Source organism: Vidua chalybeata, chromosome 2 (assembly GCF_026979565.1).
Source record: "Vidua chalybeata isolate OUT-0048 chromosome 2, bVidCha1 merged haplotype, whole genome shotgun sequence".
NCBI classification, from domain to species: Eukaryota; Metazoa; Chordata; class Aves; order Passeriformes; family Viduidae; genus Vidua; species Vidua chalybeata.
In genome coordinates this window covers 4,852,200-4,874,210 of record NC_071531.1, presented here as the reverse complement: position 1 = coordinate 4,874,210, position 22,011 = coordinate 4,852,200, and the positions used below count along the sequence as shown (strand labels likewise).

At 42.1% G+C, this 22,011-nt stretch overlaps 1 protein-coding gene across 3 annotated transcripts in view; it reads right to left on the bottom strand.

Annotated features, from left to right (window-relative positions):
* Nucleotides 1-22,011, bottom strand: part of ABCG1 (ATP binding cassette subfamily G member 1) — a 48,376-nt gene that overhangs the window by 14,817 nt on the left and 11,548 nt on the right. Inside the window, exon 3 of one of the 3 annotated variants that reach the window (XM_053934964.1) lies at nt 20,224-20,265. The exons of the other annotated variants lie outside the window; for them this stretch is intronic. Within the exon in view, the coding sequence (XP_053790939.1) occupies nt 20,224-20,265 (42 nt within the window). The remainder of the gene's footprint in view (nt 1-20,223; nt 20,266-22,011) is intronic. 3 annotated transcript variants of the gene reach the window in all.

The window sequence follows — 22,011 nt, the reverse complement described above, 5'->3', positions numbered from 1 at the left end:
TTTTTCCGTAAAAGAAATGGAAAAAATGTCCTGTATCACAAGAAACTCAGCAGAAGGAGACACACAAACTTCTTAGTTCTCTTGCCACAAATACTCTTGTACCAGAGGAACTCTAAAGGCTTTTCTAGACAGGGAGACTGACCACAGTAACTGTAAAAACAATTTCTAGGGAAAGTTTATAGTTAAGAACATGCAGGGTGCTCCTCTCGTTTAGATTAATCCATTCCAAAACTTCATGCCACTATAATTGCATCCTCAGGCAAGGATGTTCTAGAGTGACAACACCACCTTCTTCAAGCATTTCAACTTATTTCTCATTTAATTCGCTTTGCCAGCAAACCTTTATTAAAAGCCTTAACTCCATGTTATTCTAAGTGTAAGCAAACTGTGCTCCAATGAGAATTCCAGATGTGGACCAATTGCATCCACCTTGCCCTGCAGGTTTTCCACGTAAAGGCATAAAAACTGTAAGGAAGGTGGAGAGAGCCCTGATCACCATTAAATTTTTCAGGATCTCTTTCCCTTTTGTCTTTTTTTTTTGCTTGCTTACTTTATTCTAATTACCAGTGCTTGTAGCTAAAGCTTTTAATAATAAAAAAATGCTAAGTAAGGTGTCAAAAGCCAATCTCATATGTTGACAATGTTTATGTGGTTCAATTAAAACTAAAACAGAAGGGTGGAAAATCCATTTAAATGCAGAGTCAGGGTTTTGCAGTTCATTTTTCCACCCTGGTGGATATACAAGCAGGATGTACATTCCACATGTAAACTATCCCAGAGCTCTGATGATCAGCACAGGCTGTAGCTGGAACAAGGAAATGCTGTAAAAAAACCCACATTGTCTGCAAGCTCCTAGAAAAAAAAAAAAAAAAGAATTGTGGGTTATCTTCTGATTTCTCTTTCTTCCTAACTTCATGATTTGTTTTCATCTCCACTTATTCTCTTTCACTTTTCTTCTTGTCACCATTCTTGATTCACACTCCTCCTGTGCTACAAGAGAGCAAACTTTGCACCAAAAACATTGTCATGCTGCTGTGGGGTCTCCAAATCCACAGCAAATCCTCTTCCCTGAGCACATCCCAGCCCAGGGGCAATGCAGGAGCCACAGAACCTCTCTAGAAATATCTGATCCTACTGTTTTCATGGCAGATGTCCTAGGAAATGTAACCGACTAAATGGATCAAAACCACTGTTTTCTTGAGTGCCTTTTTTTTTTTTTTTTCTTAAACAGGCCAGTAATTTTTCACTACAAATCTTGTCCTGTACCTAAAGGAAACAACATGTTTGGAAGCCAGGAGGTAGCACAGATACAAAAATAGCAGGGTATCCACATAGCCTGTTTATGGCACAAGCCCTGAAAAGGAAAGCAAGGACAATCTATCAAAAGGAACAGCAGCTCTGAAAAGAGAAATCCATGGCACCCCCACCAGGTCAAGCAGCTTGTCCTTCACACCAAGGCCCCCAACCACAGCAGCATCTGAAGGCAAAGGGCAAGGAACAATCAGGCCTTTCAGACGTGGCAATATTTAATAAACAGGATCTGCAGGGACAGAGTTCTTCATTCTCCCTCTTCAGTGTAATGAGAACCTGCTCCCTCCCAACCCTGTTAAACCTCAGGGACTCAAATATTAGAATGTGCCACCAAATGTTAGAATGCACCACCAATTCTTTACATTATGCACCAGGCAGTAAATATTGCACGAACTCGTGAGGGAGGATAAAAAATGTACACTACCATCAATGAGGGACATGCAACCTGAAATACAGGCTCAGGAGCTGCTAACATGTGGTAACATTGACATCATTACTTAAACTGAAACCTTTCCTCTCCTTGCATATGACTGTGAGGTTTAACATTACACACATTAAAGTCACTTTTCCAGAGTTTCACAAGTGATGATTGGTTTATCTTTAACTGCAGTATCTTCCCCCTCATGACCTTCATGTGTTTCTGTCCCTCTGATAGAGTTTTCCATTTTAAGTATCCTGCACACGATGTTAAATCACAGCAGGACTCATCACAGAGACACAGAGTCAGCTTGAAAAAGACCTCCAAGATCATCAAGTCAAAGCTTTGACTGATCCTGTCAACTAGCACAGAGCACCGAGTGCCACATGCAGTCATTCCTTGAACACCTCCAGGGGTGGGGGCTCCACCACCTCCCTGAGCAGCCCCTTCCCATGCCTGACCACCCTTTCCATGAAGAAATTCTTCCTGAAATTCTCAGCAAGTCATTTGCAATACAGTAGAGAAATAAGCTTTAAGAAGAAGTAAAAGAAAAGCCCCAAAACTATGAATATTAGATTAGGATCCTAATCACTGGCATTTTAAGTTGCTACAAACTCAAACTCCTCTCCTCCTTTGACTGGAAGCACATAATAAGCTTTTCTATTACAAAGGTTAATTTAGCAAACCCACAAAAAGATTTGACACCGTGGCAGTGGTGTGGTGCCCCAGTATAATCCTTTATGAGGAATTAAAGTCCCCTGAGCAACCACAGGCTCCCCTTTCAGAATACTGAGGCTAATCTTCAACTGAATCAGTTGACCTAAAACTTCTATACGGGGCCACGTGTCTTTCACGAGGAACAGATTATGCATTTGGAGGGGACTGTGTCCTCACAGCGAGGGCCTGTTCCACATCCATCTGCCATGCATCAGGAATTTCTCACTGCCTTCAGCCCCAGCCCAGCTCGTTTTCCTCAGTCCCTGCAGCAAGGAGCTTGGGTATGGCAGAGTTTAGTGGGAGGCTGGGCCTCAAAGCCAGCTCACACCAGGGTGGATGCACACCTTGGGCTGGTCAGTTCCAGCACCACAGCAGCTCTCTCCCCTTGGACTGGACTTACACCAAGGGCAAGTGTAGAATTGTGACTGTTGCCCTGATTTTTAAAAGTGTTGTCTTTTGTGGTTCTTTTGAAAATTTTAAAGTTATTTTCAAAGTTTTCCATGCCTTCTGCTGTTTACATGTTTCTATTGGATTTCTCACGCACTGTTTATGTAGATAATGATTGTTTTATGTTCTTCTTTGTGAGAGGAGAGAATTGATGGACTGTTGGTTTGACCAGTGTGGTTGGAGAAGTGGCAATTTCATCCTCCAATCCACTGTCACTTTTATAATTCTATATATTCCAAAGTCAGAAATAAAATTGGCTCTTTTTCTCTTTTGAACTTACCAAGCTTCTGTGTACTCATTTTGTGTCCAATAGCGACATGCGACTTTCTCCTTTTTCACTTCTCCTAAAATTGTTTCAATTTCCAATGGAAATCAGCCTGGATCTTTCAGTTTTCCTATGTCCCCTCCTTAAGTTACTGTGACACAACCTTTAAAATATATATATTTAGGGGCGATTCCTGTGGGAATTTTAATATCAGTTTTCAAGAACTACTTAAAATACGGGTTTGACATTAACACGCCATCACGAACCAGAACAACCCCTCAGCAAATTTCTCAGCCCAACCCCCTGAAAACAGAACACAGCAGAAACAAATCAAAACTGAAACAAAAAATTCTAGTGACACAAAACTTTTTCTGTCTTAATTTCACCTCACATTACATTCCGGAGTTCAAATGCTTCTCCTGAGGAGCAGGATGTGTTTTGTTTTCCCATGTTAGGATTTCCCAGGAAATTAAATGTGATATTCAATCACTGGATATTTGACCAGATTCACAGCTGAACCCCTGCCTGGCCTGACCAGACCTCCCTTCCAGATGTGGAATTCCCTCCCTTCCTGGCAGCAGCACAGAGCCCACAAAAGCCCCTTTTTCAATGAACGGACGGAGGTGACCTCAGGTCTCTGATGAAGTTACTAAGGGAGCTCTCCTTGCTCAAGTCAACAAAATTTCTTTACTACTGGAATCAGCAAGGGAGAAACATTTTGATGGTTTTATTGCTTCCTCGTGGATTTACAGAGATTTATGGGGAGATCTGGTTTTACCATTCCCACAGAAATTATGATTAATCTGGAGAGAAGCAAGCCATCCCCTCCTCATCCTCGGGGTAGGAGCAATGCTTCAGGATGTGTCTGAATCAGCACCAATTAAAACACAACCAAAACCTACTCCTACCTCACAGTGAATTTCCTCAGGTAAACACCACCTCTAGGTTTTTGACTGAAATGCTTCATTCATTTGCATTTCATTGTCAGTAATCCTCATTTGTTATTCAGAGAAATGTCACACAGACTCGTGGAAGTTTCTAGGTGCTGTAACCTATTTCTGCCTCCATCAGTGGGCACCCAGACCCCGTCTCAGGTCCCAGGTGAGCACAGCAGGTTTTTCCTGCTCGCTGCAATTAGAGCAGGATTTGTCCTTCCCAATGTATTTGAACTGCTTCTCTTTCATCACAAGCTCTTCTGGAGGCAGGAAATCACTGCTGGTGCCCTGCAAGTGCCACTGGCCTGAAACTGCTCAAAGGTTTCTCAGAGCATTTACTGAAGTAAAAGGTAACATGGGAAATTTCAACTCAAGGAGCACGAGTTTGGCAAAGCTACAAACAACTGGAAACTGAGCCACAAAGAAATCAGCATTTGGCACTTAAAAATCAAAACCAGAGACATCATAACCTGCTCTTTCCACACTCCCTGCCAGGCAGAAATGAAGCATTCCTTTATTAAAAATTAAGTAATTATATAAAGACTATATTTCTGCATCTTTTTGTGGTGCTTTTTTAAGACAGGATGTATTCCTTCTGAGAAATATCCAGCTGGAAATACAGAAGACATCTCTGGCAACTACTGTATTACTTACCTGCCTTCCTCTAATGCTTTCAACAAGAAACATACATTTTAAACAGCAGTTTAAATTTCAATCCACAAATATGTTCTTTTACTGTACTATCAGGCAAATTGTTTCTTAAATCACAACAAGAAACCACAGCAATTTCTTGGCACCGTATATTGACCCATTAAAGAATCCCTATTGTATTTTTCTATTCTAAATTTTATCTGCTCAGCCCTCACCTCACCTCCTCTTACATCAATTAAGAAATCCCCAAACTTATGCAGAAGTCCAGGGAATTCTCCAGCACAAAACTGAAATAAGGGGATGTGGAGCCAAGCTGTCACATTGTTCCCCTTGAGGCAGGAGTAAGGAATCCTCCCTTTAAGGAAAAACACTCCTAGAAAATTCATGACTTTGCTGCTGCACCTGAGATCCACCAGAGTCCCACTTCCATGGCCAAAGGCCATTCCCTGGATTATGAACTGGACAGCAACTGCACAAGGAAGGGAAAACCAGGATAACTTTGTCTCATGTCATACTGAAGGGAGGGTTAGCGACTTATGGCTGAGACAAGGACCTTGCAGAAGTCCATCCAGATTCTGGAAACATCCTCAGATGACCTGGCAGGCATTTCATTTGTAGACTCTTCAGATTTCCATCAGAAAACTGAACAGCTGGGAAATACTGGCAGAAACTCTACAGAGAAGCACAAGATGAGAAACACACACAGAGATAACAGCTCAAGGACAGATTTACATTTGGAGATGTAATGAAACATTAGCTAGGAAACATTTTTCCTTATCATTTTTACATCATCCTTTTCCAGGTGTGCATATGCCAGAACGTTCTTTTGCCTCCTCCTTCTCAATCTATTACTCACTTTCTGCATGTCAGCCCTTTTCTCACTCCTGAGAAGCCACCCTCACAGAAAACATCTTTGTGTTTACTAGAAGGGACTACACACACCAATCTGCTTCCTCCAGTGAGAAGATGAAGTAACCTGGGGCTTTTCACCTAAACCAATATTAGATCAAAGGCAGGGTGTTTCCCTAAGCTGGAATATAGTCAGGGAGGTGTTTGCCATATATTTCTAACTCTGCTTTAACCAGCCAAGGAGCCGTGTTCCCCACCCACTGCTTGAGTACAGAGCACTTTCCTCTCCCTGCTATCAACAGGGTTTGTAGATGCTTCAGTTTGTAAATTCTCAGTTGAAAGGGATTATCTGTATCAGTCGATGATTATTTAAATAATTTTGATTTTAAAAACCCTCCTGATGGGGATTATTTAAATGGAGGTTCCTTTCCCAAGCACCGCACTGAGTTCAAACAAGCTTAAGTTAAAGTGAATTACAGGTACAGATACTTGGGAAGAAAAAAAAGCATCTTTTAATTCCCAGAAAATCTGGGGGACAGAAACAGCTTTCCTGACAAACAGAGTGAAAAAATATATTGCTTTAATAAAAGGCACCTTCCTAATTTTATACTGGTTTGAACTGTACCTCTACAAAGCCTGGAGGGGCAAACTCACATTAGAAATAATATATATGTTTTAGCCTACCAAATAAAACCTATCTGTGAACTCATATGTCATTGGTTCATAATTTCTGCCATCCACTGTGTATCAAAATGAACAAATGTGAACAAACCTTTTTCACCAATCATTTTCTCACTCTAGTTTTAGAATCAACACGTGCACATATTTCTGTTCTGTTCACACAGTCTCTCAGGGATACTGAACAATAGGATTCTCCATTGTCTAAGCTCTGAGCCCTGCTTTAGGACAATTAAGGGAATTTGCAATTGTAATGTATTCTTGTACCTTGCCTCAGAGAAACAACCTTCATTATGTAAATGTCTATAAAACAGCAAGCCAGGCACCAAAACATCAGGACAGAAAGGGCAGAGAAGCCAGGTGAGTGCTTGAAGTAACCAAATCAAGTTCCTCTGCCTCACAGCTTGTTTCAGCTCAGAAATGAGGAATTTATTCCTCGAAACCTAAACAAGTAAGTCTTTCAAGCTTTAAAAAAAGAAAAGAAATCCCCCTGTGGGCAGCAAAGCTCTTTCTTTGTAGTGGACTAAACTGCATTTCTTAATATAGCCCACAGCCAGGCCTTGTCAAACATATTGCTCTTGATCCACAGCCGATTTCCCACTTAGTGGTCATGAGGTGGATTAGTCCTAACTCAGATGCAGGGCTTAGCCCGTGCTCACAGGGAGGCTTGGGGTGTTCAATCTACCTGATTTGACACATCAAAATGTTTGATGCTTAACCCAAATTCATTTCTAGGGCCCATAAATTATCAGTGGATAGGAACTGGCACATCAAACTGGTGATTAATTCTACTTATTTTGCATTCCTGCTCTGGGAAGGGATAAATAACCCTGGGGAAGTGCCTCTCTCTTCACTACAGTGGGAGTTTAGGACAATTAGCTTAGGTGAGCCTCTCCATGCTGTGAGAAATCCCATCCACTGCCAAGAAAATGATGGCTGACTTTAGTATCTTTTTTGAGGGTTGAAATGTCAGTTTGATTGTGGTCCCTCATTTGCTTGCACCATCGCAGCACTTGAACACAGCAATTGCACGCCCCCAGTCTTCAGGCTGGATTGGTGTCGGAGTCCAGGACATCCCTCTGGCTGCCCTGGCTGTCTCCAGACCCTGGCAGGGGTTTCGGAGACCTTGGCACAAAGTCAAAAACATCTGTGGCTTCAATTTTAGCCCGTGGAAAAAGCTGTCAATTTTGTATGAGGAATTACAAGCCACAAGGGTTTGAGTAGTGTGGTAGTTGAATTAACACAGGGTGAAAAAGTAGAATTTTGGAACTTTTTAGAATATAATTCACGGGTTCAAGATGGAGGGATTTGGGCATGTCCTGGCCTTCTTCTCCTTCGTCTTGTCCTCCATGTCTTGCTGTGATGGTGACACTTTTCTATTGGTTTAAGGTAGAGACACACTCTCCAACATAAATTATAGATATTGGCACGCTATTCTAAACAGACAATATGTAACTTTTGATACAAAATGTAAACACCACCCTAGAGGGCAGACAGAATGCGATGGCCGACTTGCTAGGCAGAGCTCGGCAGGTCAGAGAAAGAATGTTATAGATAAGGAAAAATAAACAACCTTGAAAACGCAATTGGACACATTGAAGGCTCCTTCTTTGGCTACGTTGGGCTGGGAAGCAAAGACTCTTTACGATCTCGGGGTCACCCTGACCTTCAGAACCCCAAGAAATCGACAGATTGGGACACCTTCAGATGCTCCCTGGGCACTCATCAAGAAGAGCAGCCTGGCCATTTTCAGGATGTACAGAGGTATCAGACGCTGTTTTCACTCTGATAATGGGGGCAGTTCACACATTTTTTCTTCAAGCTACCCCCTAGCTCCAGCACACAGCACTGTGCTGGTAGCACTGGCTTTAAACTTAAGCAGAACATCTCAGAGCCTGAAAAAAAAACCCAAATGAGCTTTGGAAGACGTTAATAAAAAGCTAAACATTTGAGGACAAACTTAAAAGCAGTTTTTGAATTTTGTTTGTATGAATGTCTAATGTTTGACACCACTTCCTCTGTGCTGAACAGTAACTTCCTTCTGTGACAAGTCAGAAAAACACACAATAAATTGGAGCCTAAAGAGTGATTGTGAGCCCCCAAGCCAAGATTTACGACACAAAATCCCCAGTAACTGTAGGTCATGTTGTATAATAAAAGAGAATGATGAGAAGATGGCCAATCAGGCAAGAAACCAAGTTCTAACACAGGGAGAATCTTAAACCAAGCTGTAAATTATAAAGATTCTGCAAAGTCCTTTAATTTCATTGTTCTCTCAGATCCATGGACTAGATATTAAACTTATGCAAGACACTGGATGTGACAGTTCACATTGTGCAGTCAAACAAAAAAAGCCCTGACTAAGTAAAGATTCCACTCCTTTGAAACTCTGAAATAAGAGTTATGTGTACCATGCTCTTTCTCTGTTATCCTGGCTGCTCATCACATTATTTTAGTATCTGAATGCTGCTCTTCCTCAGAATAGCTAATTAGATATGACACTCTGTTGGGCTTGCAAGCTCTGCAGCCCCCTAATTTTGAGTTTGAAGGTTTAATAGACTATACAGCCACTCTCCCCTCATTTTGAGAACCCACACCTCCAAGGGACAAAAAACAGAGGTGTTTGCAGGTGGACACAGAATTCTGGTTTTCTTGACAAATGTTCCACCAACAGAAGAGAGGAACAAAGTGTCACCAATATTGTGGCAAACCTCCTTGCCCCTGCTACTACTGGTTACACCTACCCACTGTGCTGGGAGATGGATGGGTTTGTGCCAGCCCCCTTTAATTCTATGTTTTTTATGGTTATCACTAGAGCAGAAGCATCTAAGTAACCTGTGTCTCCTTGCAGTCACCTTTTCTGCCTCCCTTTTATTTGGTTCTGCAGCCTTCTAGTGAGGTTTACAGGAGGATTACCATTACATGTGAGTCAAGGGGTATTATTCTTATTCTTATTCTTATTCTTGTTCTTGTTCTTGTTCTTCTTCTTCTTCTTGTTCTTGTTCCTTTATTCTTATTCATATATTGCTATTATTTTTATTATTGTTATTAGTTTTATTATTACCATGCTACATCCATGTTAAGATTCAGTTCTTGGTTTTTTTCTGTGGAAAGATTCTGCCTGAGAGAGTTAAAGCTGTTCCTCTTCCCTCCACAGGCACATGGAGCCATATGCCTGCAGCCAGGGATAGAGAGTGACAATTAAATAGGTCAATGAACGAAAGTAACCTTCAAACATGAATGCAAATAAATCTCTACTTGCAGCAGGACCTGATGGCTCCAGAAGCAGTATTTACATGTTGAAGCATTTTGGAGATCTGGGGCATAGCTTGTTCTTTGCCTGCACAGAAAATAGCTACCCTAATTTATCTTCAACCCTTAGGAAATATGAAAGGAGAAAAAAAAAAAAAAAAAAGTATGAATGATGCACAGCTTCATCTTTCTTCTGAATCTAGTGGAATTCTCTTTTCCAAGCAATACCCACAGCCTAATCTTTGTTTGATAATTGCTTTTTGCTGCCGTTTTTTGGTTTTGTTTTTTTTTTTTAATTGCCTTTGTTTCTATTACTTCAGCACACAGGAAAGGTCTTTCCTGACAAAAGAAAAGCCAAGCCAGTTTGAAATGAAAGGCTGACACATTCCCTGGAATGACAAACTGAAGTCACGAGCCTGATGCACTGTGAGATGAAAGCTGTTTATGTGTGACAATCAGGCAAAAAGCAATTTCTCATAATTGCAGTACCTTCATACATCAAGGTACAAATAGTGTTATTCACAATTTTACAAACAAATAAAACCAGAATCCTTCACAACAGCCCCTTCTTTTTGAAAAAAAAAAAAAAAACAATCTTCAAGTGGGAGATATCCTGAAATATTCCAGCAGCTGTTCTGAACTGAACTGCCCCATCTGCCTTCCCTGCCAAGCTTGGGTACAGCTGGGTCACCCTGCAGACAGAAAGCCTTCCTCCCTCAGAGAACACTGCTCTGGCTCTCCTGTGCTGCTGCTCAGAGTCCCCTTTCACTGCAAATCTCTCCCTTCCTCCTCCCAGCCTCCCCACTCATGTGTACCCAGAGCAAGAAGGAGGGAAGGGGAAAAAGCAAAAGTAAAACTTTGGCTCCTTCCTCCTGTACACCTGTGTAAGGGTTAGGGGGGAGCCCTGGGGCTTTCTAGAGTTACAGCAGAAGCAGCTGAAGTTATTTAGCATCTCCTTCCTCCACACTGGGCCTCATGGCAATATACGGTCCAAAGAGCTTGGTGCACGAAGGAAAGCCTTCTGTGACCTCCATCACACACTCTAGGTTAAACTGGAATGTGATGAAATGTCTCCTGTAAACTGCAGAGGGAAAAAAAAAAAAAACTTTTCTCAGACTATTAGAAACAGAGTTTTGTCTAAAACAGACTTCTGCCATGGTTCACATGCTCACAAAACAATGCTTTGTCCCCAGCCTTCAGACATGAGGAGAGACATCTCTTGGGTTTTGAAAAATGTTTTCAGCCCTAATCACTGCAATTTAAAAGCTGACAGAGAGTCTGATATCAAGAATAAAATCACAGATCATTAGTCAGCTTTGGAAACTCAAAATGTTACATTTGACTCCAAACAAATTCTGTTTTTTCACATCAGTCTAGCTCAGCTGCACTAGTGATGACAGGAACTTTCTCTGAAGAGCAGGCGATCTCAGCCTCTGAACAACACCTGCACCTCCCTGCCCTGCCCCTCCCACCCTCCCAAAACAATTCTGCACTGCAAACTGCAAGATGCATTCCATCCCCTCACATTCCCACTGCTCCTGTCCCTTTCTCTCCCACAAGAAGGTGAGGAACACTCGGAGCCAGGAGGACCCTTTGAAACACACTCGGGGGCAAACATCAGAGGTGTTTTAAAAAGTAAATTTGAAGCTCTGGCACCAAGACTTTAACCCTACTGTACACACCCAGGAGCAGAGACATGGACAGAAAGTTCCTGATGGGCCTTCAAAGCTGGAAAAGCTCTCCAGAGGGAGCAGGAGTTGGGTTTGGGAGAGCTGCTGAGGCTGGAGCAGCCCCGATGGCAGCAGGACATCCCTGCTCCCTGCCATATGGACAGCTGGAGCACGTGTCCTGGGAGGCTTCTATTTTCAGAAATAGCCACACTGGCTCTCATCACTTCATCCAAACACTCAAGACTTTAATGAAACAGAAACGCAGGGCACTGTATTTATTTTATTTCACTAATCTAGTAAGAGATACAATCTATGATCCTGAGTGTAAAAGCAAAAAGTGTGTGCAGAAATAAACCTGGATTACTTCCACTTCTCACATTTTACTTACAACAACTGTGTTTTTACCTCTGTCTTCTACACTAATGAAGTTGCCCAAATTAAAATAGTTTTTGTTGTCAGCAAAGTGAATATAATAACCTTTAAACACCTCAAAAGTAATTCTCATCTTCTGCAGCATGTCAGTGCTGAATCTGTTGCAAACAAAAGCCACTGCACAGGGCATTGCTGGTTCTGGAATGGAAATGAGGTAGAATGAGCACCTTTCAGCACTTTGAGTTCTGCTTTTTTTTTGCATTTGGAGAAGTTGGCAGCCTCACAGGGACATATATCCATTACACTACCATAAACTCCTGAATTTCCATCTGTTTTTAAAAGCTCCAGCTGACCTACATTTTATGTTATGGATTAGTTGAAGCTTATAGAGTAGCATGAGCAAAGCAGGAATATTGCTGCTAACCACAATTAAATGTTTCATCAATAATATGTTCCACGGAAAAATCAAGAGTTTTTAAGAGAAAAACTCTTCACACACAAAACAGAAAAAAAGAATTTGATATATGTACTTTAATTGTAGTATAAATACCATCCATTTGATTAATTTTGATTTCACAGACTAAAAAAAAAATCAAATGTACAAATTAAAATGATTTGAAGTTAAAAAAAAAAGGATGAACTTTGATTCACATTTTCAGGACATACTAAAATAAGGCGTCAGAGTCATTCAGCATTTTGGGAATCCTGTATTTTTGGAATTATCTACAGAATTATTTTTGAAGCAAGGTGGGAAGCAGTAACTCATATCACAAAAGCACGACTTCCACTTCTAGAGGTTTTCCACCTTATTCTGAGGCAGAGAGAAAATTCAACTCTGAGTTTTGGAGGTGGATTTTTTTTTTTCTTTTTTTTCCTTGGTTATGTTCTTGGCAAACCAGCAACAAGTCACTCTAGAGGCCAGTGGAACTCACTGAGGTGAGGATGATCCAAGCCCAAGTCCTTGAGTCGGATCAAGAACTTCAACTTGGGTCTTGTAGAGTTTGAAGAGCCCTGGTCATCCACTCAGCTGGGCTTTCCCAGCTATAAAGTCCTCGACCTAGCGAATCTCCTGCATGAAAATGTAGCCAGAGGAAAACACAGTGAACAAACAACAAGTTTCTACTCTGATGCACTGTCATTTTCCAACAAAGAGAGGATATTGAGAATTTCCAGGGGGATTTTCATTATAGGCTCATCAGGAGGCCCTCTGTGTTAACAGCCTTTTTTCCCTTGTATTTTTTACTCTGCACTGGTTAATTTCCCAGTAACAACTGTAACTTCTTCTGACATTTTCTGTCCTTCTTTACAATTAGGTTATTCAGCTCTTCAGTGAAGAGGCAAAGGGTAAGCTATGGGCTGATTTAAGCTGGCTGACTCAACTGGTCTAATTAGACAGGAGAAATTTGGTAGTAAAAGCAGCTGCTGCTTCCTCCACAAACTGGAAGTCCATCAAAAGAAATGAGCTGTTTTAATGGCCTGAAGACTCTTGTATATCATTAGTAAGAGAGACATACTTAAAAAGTGCTTGTCTTCTCAAATCCTTCTAATTAGATGTCTCTGTAAACCATATTCCAGTGCACATTTTTTTCTCCCAAAGTCAAGGCAGCATGTTTACATTTTTTCCTGACCACCAACTAAACTGACAAGGACATTTCAGAAAAGTGTTGGTTGGATGCATTACCAGAAAATTCAACTTGACTCATCACTTGAGGTTTCTTTATTCCCTTACTACAACTTTGTATCACTGGCCCACCTATACTTTACTCCTTCTCCAGCTGTTTATCTCTGCTACCTATTAACACATCAGTACACACAGGAAATAAAGGGGAGATAAAGATTCCAGGGTGTTTACATTGTTTTCCCCACAAATACTGTCATGTTAAATGAAATAATGAAGAGGCACAGCCAGAAGAATATCCGTGTCACCTCAAAACATGTTTTGATCCTAAAAATCACAGGCACTCTCCACACTCAGCTCCTGCCAAATAACACAGCACCACTGAAATCAACACAGTGGCACAGAGTTGTGTTGGTTCAGAGGCTGCCACAGGCTCAGGGATCAAAAGCAGGGATTCATGGCAACCTAGACACAAGGCAGTAGTGCACCACTCAAAAGAGTGGAAGATGGAAACCTTCCATGTAGTAACACTGATGTGAGGAACTCAGAATATCAGTGTGGGGTTTATTTCAACCAGCTGCAAAGAGCTGCGATGTGGACACTAAATGTGAGCTGTTCTGCTGGGTCTGGCTGGGACAGAGTGGATTTCCTGCAGAGCAGCCCCCATGGAGCAGTTCTGGAGCAGTATTGGTCACACGCTGAGTTTTGACTATTGCTGGGCAGGGCTTGCACCAAGTCAAGGCTTTCTTTTTTTAGAGTGGCCTTGGGCGTGCCAGAAGCTGGGAGGGGACACAGGCAGCTTGGCTTCCCTAATTAAACTGTCCTGATCTTCATCTTCATAATTTTCAGCTTTTGCTCTCCCCTGTTCTTGGGGCATGGAGGGGCTGTGTGGATGCTCAGCCACAGGCTAGGGCTATTTCCCCTAGGAAATGTGCAGACTCACTTGAATTTCACCTTTTGGATGAAATTCATAGTAACTTACAGTCTGCTGACCATCAGTGAAATATTTTGTCAATACAAGGAGCCTAGGGTTGCTGTCTAATCTAGTTTGTCCACGTACTCTTACACAGCAGGAACCTACATGGATTCAAAGGAGTGGCACCTCTGCTGTGAGGAAAGGTCTGGAGAACTGGGCTTATTCAGCCTAGAAAGGAGAACATTTTGGCCACCTAACTGTGGCCTTCCAGTGCCTGAAGGGAGCCCACAAGAAAGATGGAAAGAGTCTAAAAAGGATGGAGTGACAGGACAAGGGGGAAATTAGCTTCAAATTAAAATAAAGTAGTTAGATTAGATATTAGGAAAAAATTCTTCCCTGTGAGGGTGGTGAGGCCCTGGCCAAGGTTGCCCAGAGAAACTGTGGCTGTCTCATTCCTGGAAATGTCCAAGGCCAGGTTGGACACTGGGGCTTGGAGCAGCCTGGGACAGTGGGAGGTGTCCCTGCCCATGGCAGGGGGTTGGAACAAGATGATCTCTCAGTTCCCTTCCAACCCAAACCATTCTGTGATTCTAGGAATGTGTCCAGCCCTGTTTCTCACTGCTGTGAGACACCTGAGGAAAAATTTGCTCTACTACCTATAGGTACAACAGCTCATGCAATCCATGTTTTTTTAAATACTTTAAAAATAAATAATACCTTAAACTAATTTCAAATCTCACTGTCACAGGAATTGCCAACTGTGATAAAGCAATTGTGGTCTGCCAGGCTACAGACAATTCTCAGGGCAGCATGTTCAGTGCCATATGGGCAATGCACAAGTTCAGAGTTTTGAAGCATTTTTTTTCTAAGTGTATGTGACAGAACAAAGCACAGAAATAACAGCTGTAGTCTCTGTGCAAATGGAAAAATAAGCACCTCTAATATTGTTGGTTTTCATTTCAGGGCTGGCTAAATGCTTTTGATCATTGTGTTCAAGTGATGAATGCACCACCTATGTCTTTTTTTGTCCTTGTGCCAACAGGTGAGATTACCTTATTCTGACAGGGGCTGCAGCAATCTGGGTAATGGCACAAGTACAGAACATTGCTGTGTTACCAGATCACAACGTTTTCAAAATATTGCCATGTTTTTAAATTCCTGTGTGTATGTGTTAAAACTGAGTCACTGCTCCACTTCCAGTGAAGACCTGAGTGGAACCCAACACGCTGCTTTTAAGCTCTGCTATCTGCCCAACAGATGAGCTTTTACTTCTGTACTTGTAATATTTGTAATAGTTCTTGTGCATTTACAGCTGATATTACTGTTAGCACGGCAGCCTCCACATGCCCTGGTCCCACGCTCTTGGTCTACTGAGATCAAATATTAAGCTCAAGATCTTGGAGCAAGGACAGCATCTTACCTACTCAATTCCTGTCTCCCACACTCTCCATTTATTTGCTGATGGCAAATTGTCCTTATATAACTGAAGGTTTTGCTGCAGTTCCCACAGCACTGCTCTTTAGACCCTCATATGTCAGTAAGGCGAAGGTCACATAGAATGGTTTATCCAAAACAGAATAAAAATTAAGATTTGGCTTTGCCCACAGAAATCCCATCATCTGTTATGTTAAAATAATGCCTGGGGAAACTGCACAAGGCATGATCTTGTGGAGGGGTGTTTGCTGAACTTAAACCAGAAAGTACTTTCAGAACTGATACAGAAGCAAGGGCAGAGAACAGGGCATGAGTCCCAAAGTACAAAAACCCCAGGAATGGGACCTGGTCTGGTGGAAATAGCATGAATGGCTCAAAACCAGACCTTGTCCCCATGAATTCCAACAGAGCTGTTCTGTTTCTATCCCAGCAGAGCAGGGACAGCAGAGACTGGGGTCACCGCTGGAGATCACCCATGATGTTGCAGGGGGCCAGAAGTGTCTGGAGGCAATGCACATGAGGAGAACATGCAACTGCCTTTGGGGAGGTTTACAGCTGTCACTTTTTCCATCTTGCAAAGCTGCAAAGAAAATGGTGTAGGAGGACGGCTCAGGATTGCTCTTCTCAGAGGCTCCCTCCTGAAATGGGTGCCTACGCTCTAATACTGACTAAGCTGCTGGGCTTTGCTTCTGATCTCATTAGGTAATGATACTGCAATACAAAAGGAGAGGTTAATCTTGACTATATCCCAAATCTCCTTTCCTTGTGTACAGTTGTAAACACCCTGGAAGCATTTGGAGCCACCTCTTTCTATGTGGATTTAGCATCAGCACTTGCACAGAATGGCTGCTACTGTGGATGGGGGAGCTGGAGGAGGGACAGGTGGGACCATCTTCTAAATGGGCAATTCACACCACTCCCGAGGTGTGGGAGTGCCAGTGTGGCCAGCAAAAATGCCATTAGAGCTCTAGTCATCCCTATCCCACTCTCCTCACCCCAGTGATGAAGCGACCACAGACCACTCCTGCTCACAGCTCTGAGGTGTGTGAGGGGTACACAGTGTGGATCCTCTCCAGGCCAACCAAGACCAGACAATTTCCTCCCTAGCCCATTCCCTTTCCCACATCAGAGGTGCTCAGGGAAGGCAAAAGCAGCCACAGGGGAACGTGGACACCCACCATGTGCAGAGAGCTCTTCCTGGGAAGTGCCCTCCAGCTGTAGATTTGCAGTGCTGTTATTTGCCTTCCTGGTGCAGTTAAGGAATGTTTCTAGTCCCCAGAAAAATCAGTCAGAAGAACATCTCTACCATATCCCTGTTCTCTGCACCACTCTCTTGGTGGCTCTTGCAAATCAAAACACATTATTCTACTTAAAACCTCAGTATTTTCCTTCTGCAATCCAAGATGTACAACTCACCCCAGTTTTCACCAGCAAACCACTGTTCAAACAAACAAAACAAAAAAGAAGTAGCAGCCATTTATCTGGCACATAAACATACTCTCCTTTACACCCAGCAGGAAAGCAAGCTCCAAAGATGCTCAGCTAATGAGGGAATTCAGACAATGATGTTGGCAGCTGTAAGCAGGCAAAATAGCCCAAACAGGTCTGAATTGGACCCACCACTGCTACACATGAGAGCTCCAACCAATTCTTACGACTTCTAAAGGAAACAAGAACAAAGCACAAACAATCCCATTACGAGAGAAATTACTGGGAGCAGAAAATTACTCAACTTATGTAATGTAATAAGTCCCTCTTGAAAAGCATCTGCAAAATGCTGCCATTTCTTCATGCCATTCTTTTCACCACTGACACTCAGATAAAACAGCTTCCATTTTACATCCATTTTCCTGCTATTTTAGCCTGTTATGCTGTTAATCCAGTAGCAACAGACCTGAACCACTTCTAAGCAACCGATACTCTCTTGCTTTCCATTAAAAAAAAAAAAATCAGGTTGCTGCTGCTTTCCCATAATTACATCATCTTGTCACTACAAAGGAGGAGGAGGAGGAATATACACCTCGATTAAAATGTTATCTTCAAAGTATTTGTTGCAGTGATATGCAGCCAGTTTTTGTACATAAATAAATATACCTGAGTGTATGTGCATGCATACATCTAAATATGAAAACAGAGATAACCTATAAATATCTATATATAACCTATATATATACTGATATATAAAAATATATATAGATCTATATAGATATATACATATATAGATATATAGATGATATATAGATATGGCCTGTGTGTATATATATACTCACTCATATTTACAGGTATCTATATAGGTAAATAAATGTACATATATTGAACATATTTATATCTAGAAACACAAGGCACATGCAATATACTTGTAATATATTACTTTTAGTGCTCTGAAAGGAGGTCCTGTGATGCTTTCAGACAAGTCTATAAAGGATGGTGTCTGCTGACACATTCCACCACCATATAAACATGCCTTGAATGCTGATGACATTCAACACTGACATTTGAAATGAATGTCATTGGCTTCTGTACTTTTTAGAATGCAGTTTTAGCAGTGAAACATACAAGTAAGTGAAAAAGTTCCTTCTGGGCATTAGGCCATACCCTTCCTTCATCAAACTTTATTAATTTCTGTTAATTTGGTCCAAAATGTTCTACCATAAGGCAATAGCCCAGGAAGAATGCTGACACCTGTTCCTTGGATGAACTGTCCAATGTGTCATTGCAGTGATTCCAACATTCATTTGGGCCTGTACTTTTAGAGCAGCACAGTTTGAGCACCCAAGAAGAATTGTAGGTTGGCTTTGAAGTTATTTTTATTTGCTGTAAAACGTGTGCCACCCTTTGTCCCAATTCACTTTGCTGGAGGAGCTTATTTTTACTGCCTGTCAATAAAAATCAAAAGATGAGTTCTAAAATGTCACAGCCATGCCCTATATGGGAAGGCCTGCTTTATTTTCATTTGTTTGGTTGATTTTATAATGCAAATAGGATGTATGGCATTCAGGAGACTGAGGCCTATATTTCTGCTTGGAGACTAAAGAGTAAATCTGTTAAGTATTATCATGTATATTCAGAAGTTTCATCTTTCTTTTGGTGTCCCCAGATGCCAGACTACTGCACAAGGCAAAATCATCCTCCATGAACACCAAGTCTGACAGCAACCCCAGGGTTCATGGACTGGTGAATACTTCAGGATATGTATTTCTCCTTCAGGTTTACATCACTGTTCTCCCAGGCAAGAAATCAAGCATCAAATCCTCCTTCAGGGATGTCTGTCAAGCTCCCATGACTGTTTGTGATATAGCACCTCACACATATTGTCATAACTCAGCCTGTAAGACAGCAGAACCTGATTTATTATAATCACAAGTGCAGCAGCTCCATTCCCTATTTGCAGTCACTCACAACTTTCCTGAAACTTTCACACGAGAGGGTAAAAATGTGCCTAATGTGAGTTCCACTTCAGTGATGATTTATACACCACAGGGAAACTTTCCATGGGCTTAAACAAACGACTGGCCAGCCATATTATTTCATTTATTTTTCAAGTCAAAGCTTAGAAAAATCAAATCGGCTGAGAAGGTCTAAAAATGGTGTTTGCTCAGTTGTGTGATAAAAGGCAAGTCAGAGTGAGCACAGAGACTGAGCTGAGGCTCAGAGGACACAGCCCCCTGAACCAGCCACTCTGGAGATGCTAAAATGGAAAGGACAGGACTGCTGTTCCTGGAGCAAAACCTACCAAGATGTGTCCACAGGGAAATTCTCTCTGTGGAATGCTGAACTTTACCATGCCATGCAGGGGGGACAGGAGTGTGGAATGGTGTAAAACCAGCCATGGGGTGGCTATGGGAATTACAGAGTGAGAAACATCCATGACAGCACACTTAGGAGACTTGCCAACGGCAGGGAAAGGAATGGATCAAGGACTGAGGAGGAACAGGCCTGAGAAAGTAGATGGAAATGGGGATTAAAGGGGCCAGAGCATGTCAGGAGCCAGCTACACCTGTCTGACAGAGCTCCTCATCACTGCAGTCCAACCTGCACTCCTGCTAAACACTGTTCCCAAATTTCTCACGTGGGAGGTCACATGCAGGAGGCACCACCGTGGACTCAGTGGTCAGTAGCAGAAGTTTTTGCACACCAGCTGCTGGAGCATGAGGTTGCAAATCTGAGGGGTTACTGCAGGTCCAGGTGCCAACAACTGAAGGAGACCAAAGCCTGAGGGACTGACTGGATGGGCAGCGTATCCAAAACCCACTGGTTTGAGATCTCTCACTGGAGAGATCTTCTGTGTGTGTTTGCACGTGCAACCCACAACCAGCCAGAGAGGAGGAGTGTCAGTGAGGCACTGAGGCTGCTCAGGTTTGCCCAGGTGCCATCTGTGTTTAGGAGGGTGCTGGAGAAGCCCCGTCCTCCTGCTGGTCCATACAGCTGGCTGGGTGCCCTGCCTCACCACCAGCTGGGCTTGGAATTCCAGAACCAAGGCTGCCACACACCAGGGCAGGAGGAATTCCCTCATGTCTCAAAGCCCCACCAGCTCCAGCTGCTCCTAACAGTCTAATTTGTATTACTGTCTAATTACTGTCATTATCATTGGACATCCCTTGTGAAGAACTCAGCAGTTCTGGTTACAAAACAGACTGACCCAACTTGCTTTCCAAAAGGTCTCCCATCAGTCACCTTTGTATTTATGTACTGTCAATTTGTTCCTCTGGGGAAAATTCTTCTTCAAGTAGTTCTGCAAGACTCAGGGTCAAAATGAAAACCCAGGGGAGTAACTTTTCATTGCCAGCTGTGCACAGATGTGCCCCCCTGCACTGTCCTTGGTTTTCTGACTCACATTTCTCTGGTGGCAGCTTAAGACCTTCACCTCTCCAAGTGGAGAAGGAAATGAAACTCCATCCACCCACAGGCTTCAGCTTTATGAGCCTCAAATAGCATTTTGGACAGTCAGGCTCTGATATTCATATGCAATAAGCTGGCTGCAGTTTGTGGCTTTTTGACCCAGAAAAAGAAAATGCTCTTCCTCTAATAGCAAATATTTAGCTTCAATCCCCTTTCTTTTAATTTGGTACTCATTTACCCATACCAACCCTGTCATACTGGTGTTATTAGAGGGCTTAATTTTTAAAGCACTTGAGGTAATAACTATATCATGGCTAAAAAAAAATATACTGGCCAAGCTCTGCTGGTACAGCCCCATCCACTTGACTGCTTCAAAAGCACAAAACAGATGCAACAGGGCAGAATTTAACTCCATTGCTTAACAAGAGTATTAAAAGCTTCAGTTTGTGGTGTTTTTTTCCTTTAAATTTCATATTAACCAGGTGCATCACTTCATTTGAAACTTATTTCTTCTGTCTGGCATAAAAGCCTACTCTCTAAAGCTCAGCAGGAGCACAGGTCCATTCTGATTTACCCAGGAACCTGACCACTGCATATTCAATCTTCTCCTCTCTTTTGTAGCAGATGCTCTGCAATTATAAACAACATTTGTCATTACTTTAAACATGCGAAGCTGGAAGAAATATGATTCTTACACAAAAGATGCAGGCTGTACATACTAGAGGAGAGGCAGATGGTAAATTAGCTTGTAAAGCCAAGGTCTCTGCCATTTATTTTTATTTGGATCAGATACATAATAAAAAAAAAATAAAAATAAAAATAAAAAAATAAAAAAAAAAAAAAAAAAACCTGAACAAACAAGTGGTTATCTCTTCAGCTATTATGTAATTCCATGTAGTTCTGCCTGGTAAGAATCTGGATGGCTTTATCCCTGTACCTTCTGAAGAAAATTAAGTCTGCAGAGTGCATCTGTTTCCCCCACAAATCAGCAGAGCCTAAATGAGCTGTAAATGGGAACAGAAACCCAGCAGTGACAAGAAGGTCCAATGAGGACCTGCAGCCACATTGCAGCACACGTCTGCAGCCACACCATTTCCTAGACAGAATTGTTTTGTCCTCGTTCCAGAGACACTTACACAGGACTAGTCCTGCTGTATTTTATGCCACCACTCACATTCAGATGAAATATTCTCTCTGAAATCTTATTTTCTAAGCAACAAAGTGTCCAAAGGCTGAATTAAACTCAAACATCTGCACCAAAGCACTGAATTCAGGGAGCAGCTTTCAAAATAATCATTAAAGTGATATTTCAGCAGGCCTCCACCCAGTTACTTGTGGGAAGTTACTGAGGTTCTGTTTCTGAAAACAACCTAAACTGTTTCGCCTCCTCTGTCTGTGCTGTTACCCTTCTCCATCATACTTGGGGATGAACAACTAAAGGAATTGGTTGAAAAAGGCAGTAATTCTTCTCTACATGGTGTATTATGTATTCCTCTCGTGAAGCTGGTGAAAAAGTGAGTACATTTGGACAATCTGGGGACCCTCAGTTTTTCCATTTCCGAATAGACTTTGATATCAAGAAGATGTCTGTTAAAGCTTGGTCCTGGGCTTGATAAGGAGCACTCTGCCAGTCTTAGGG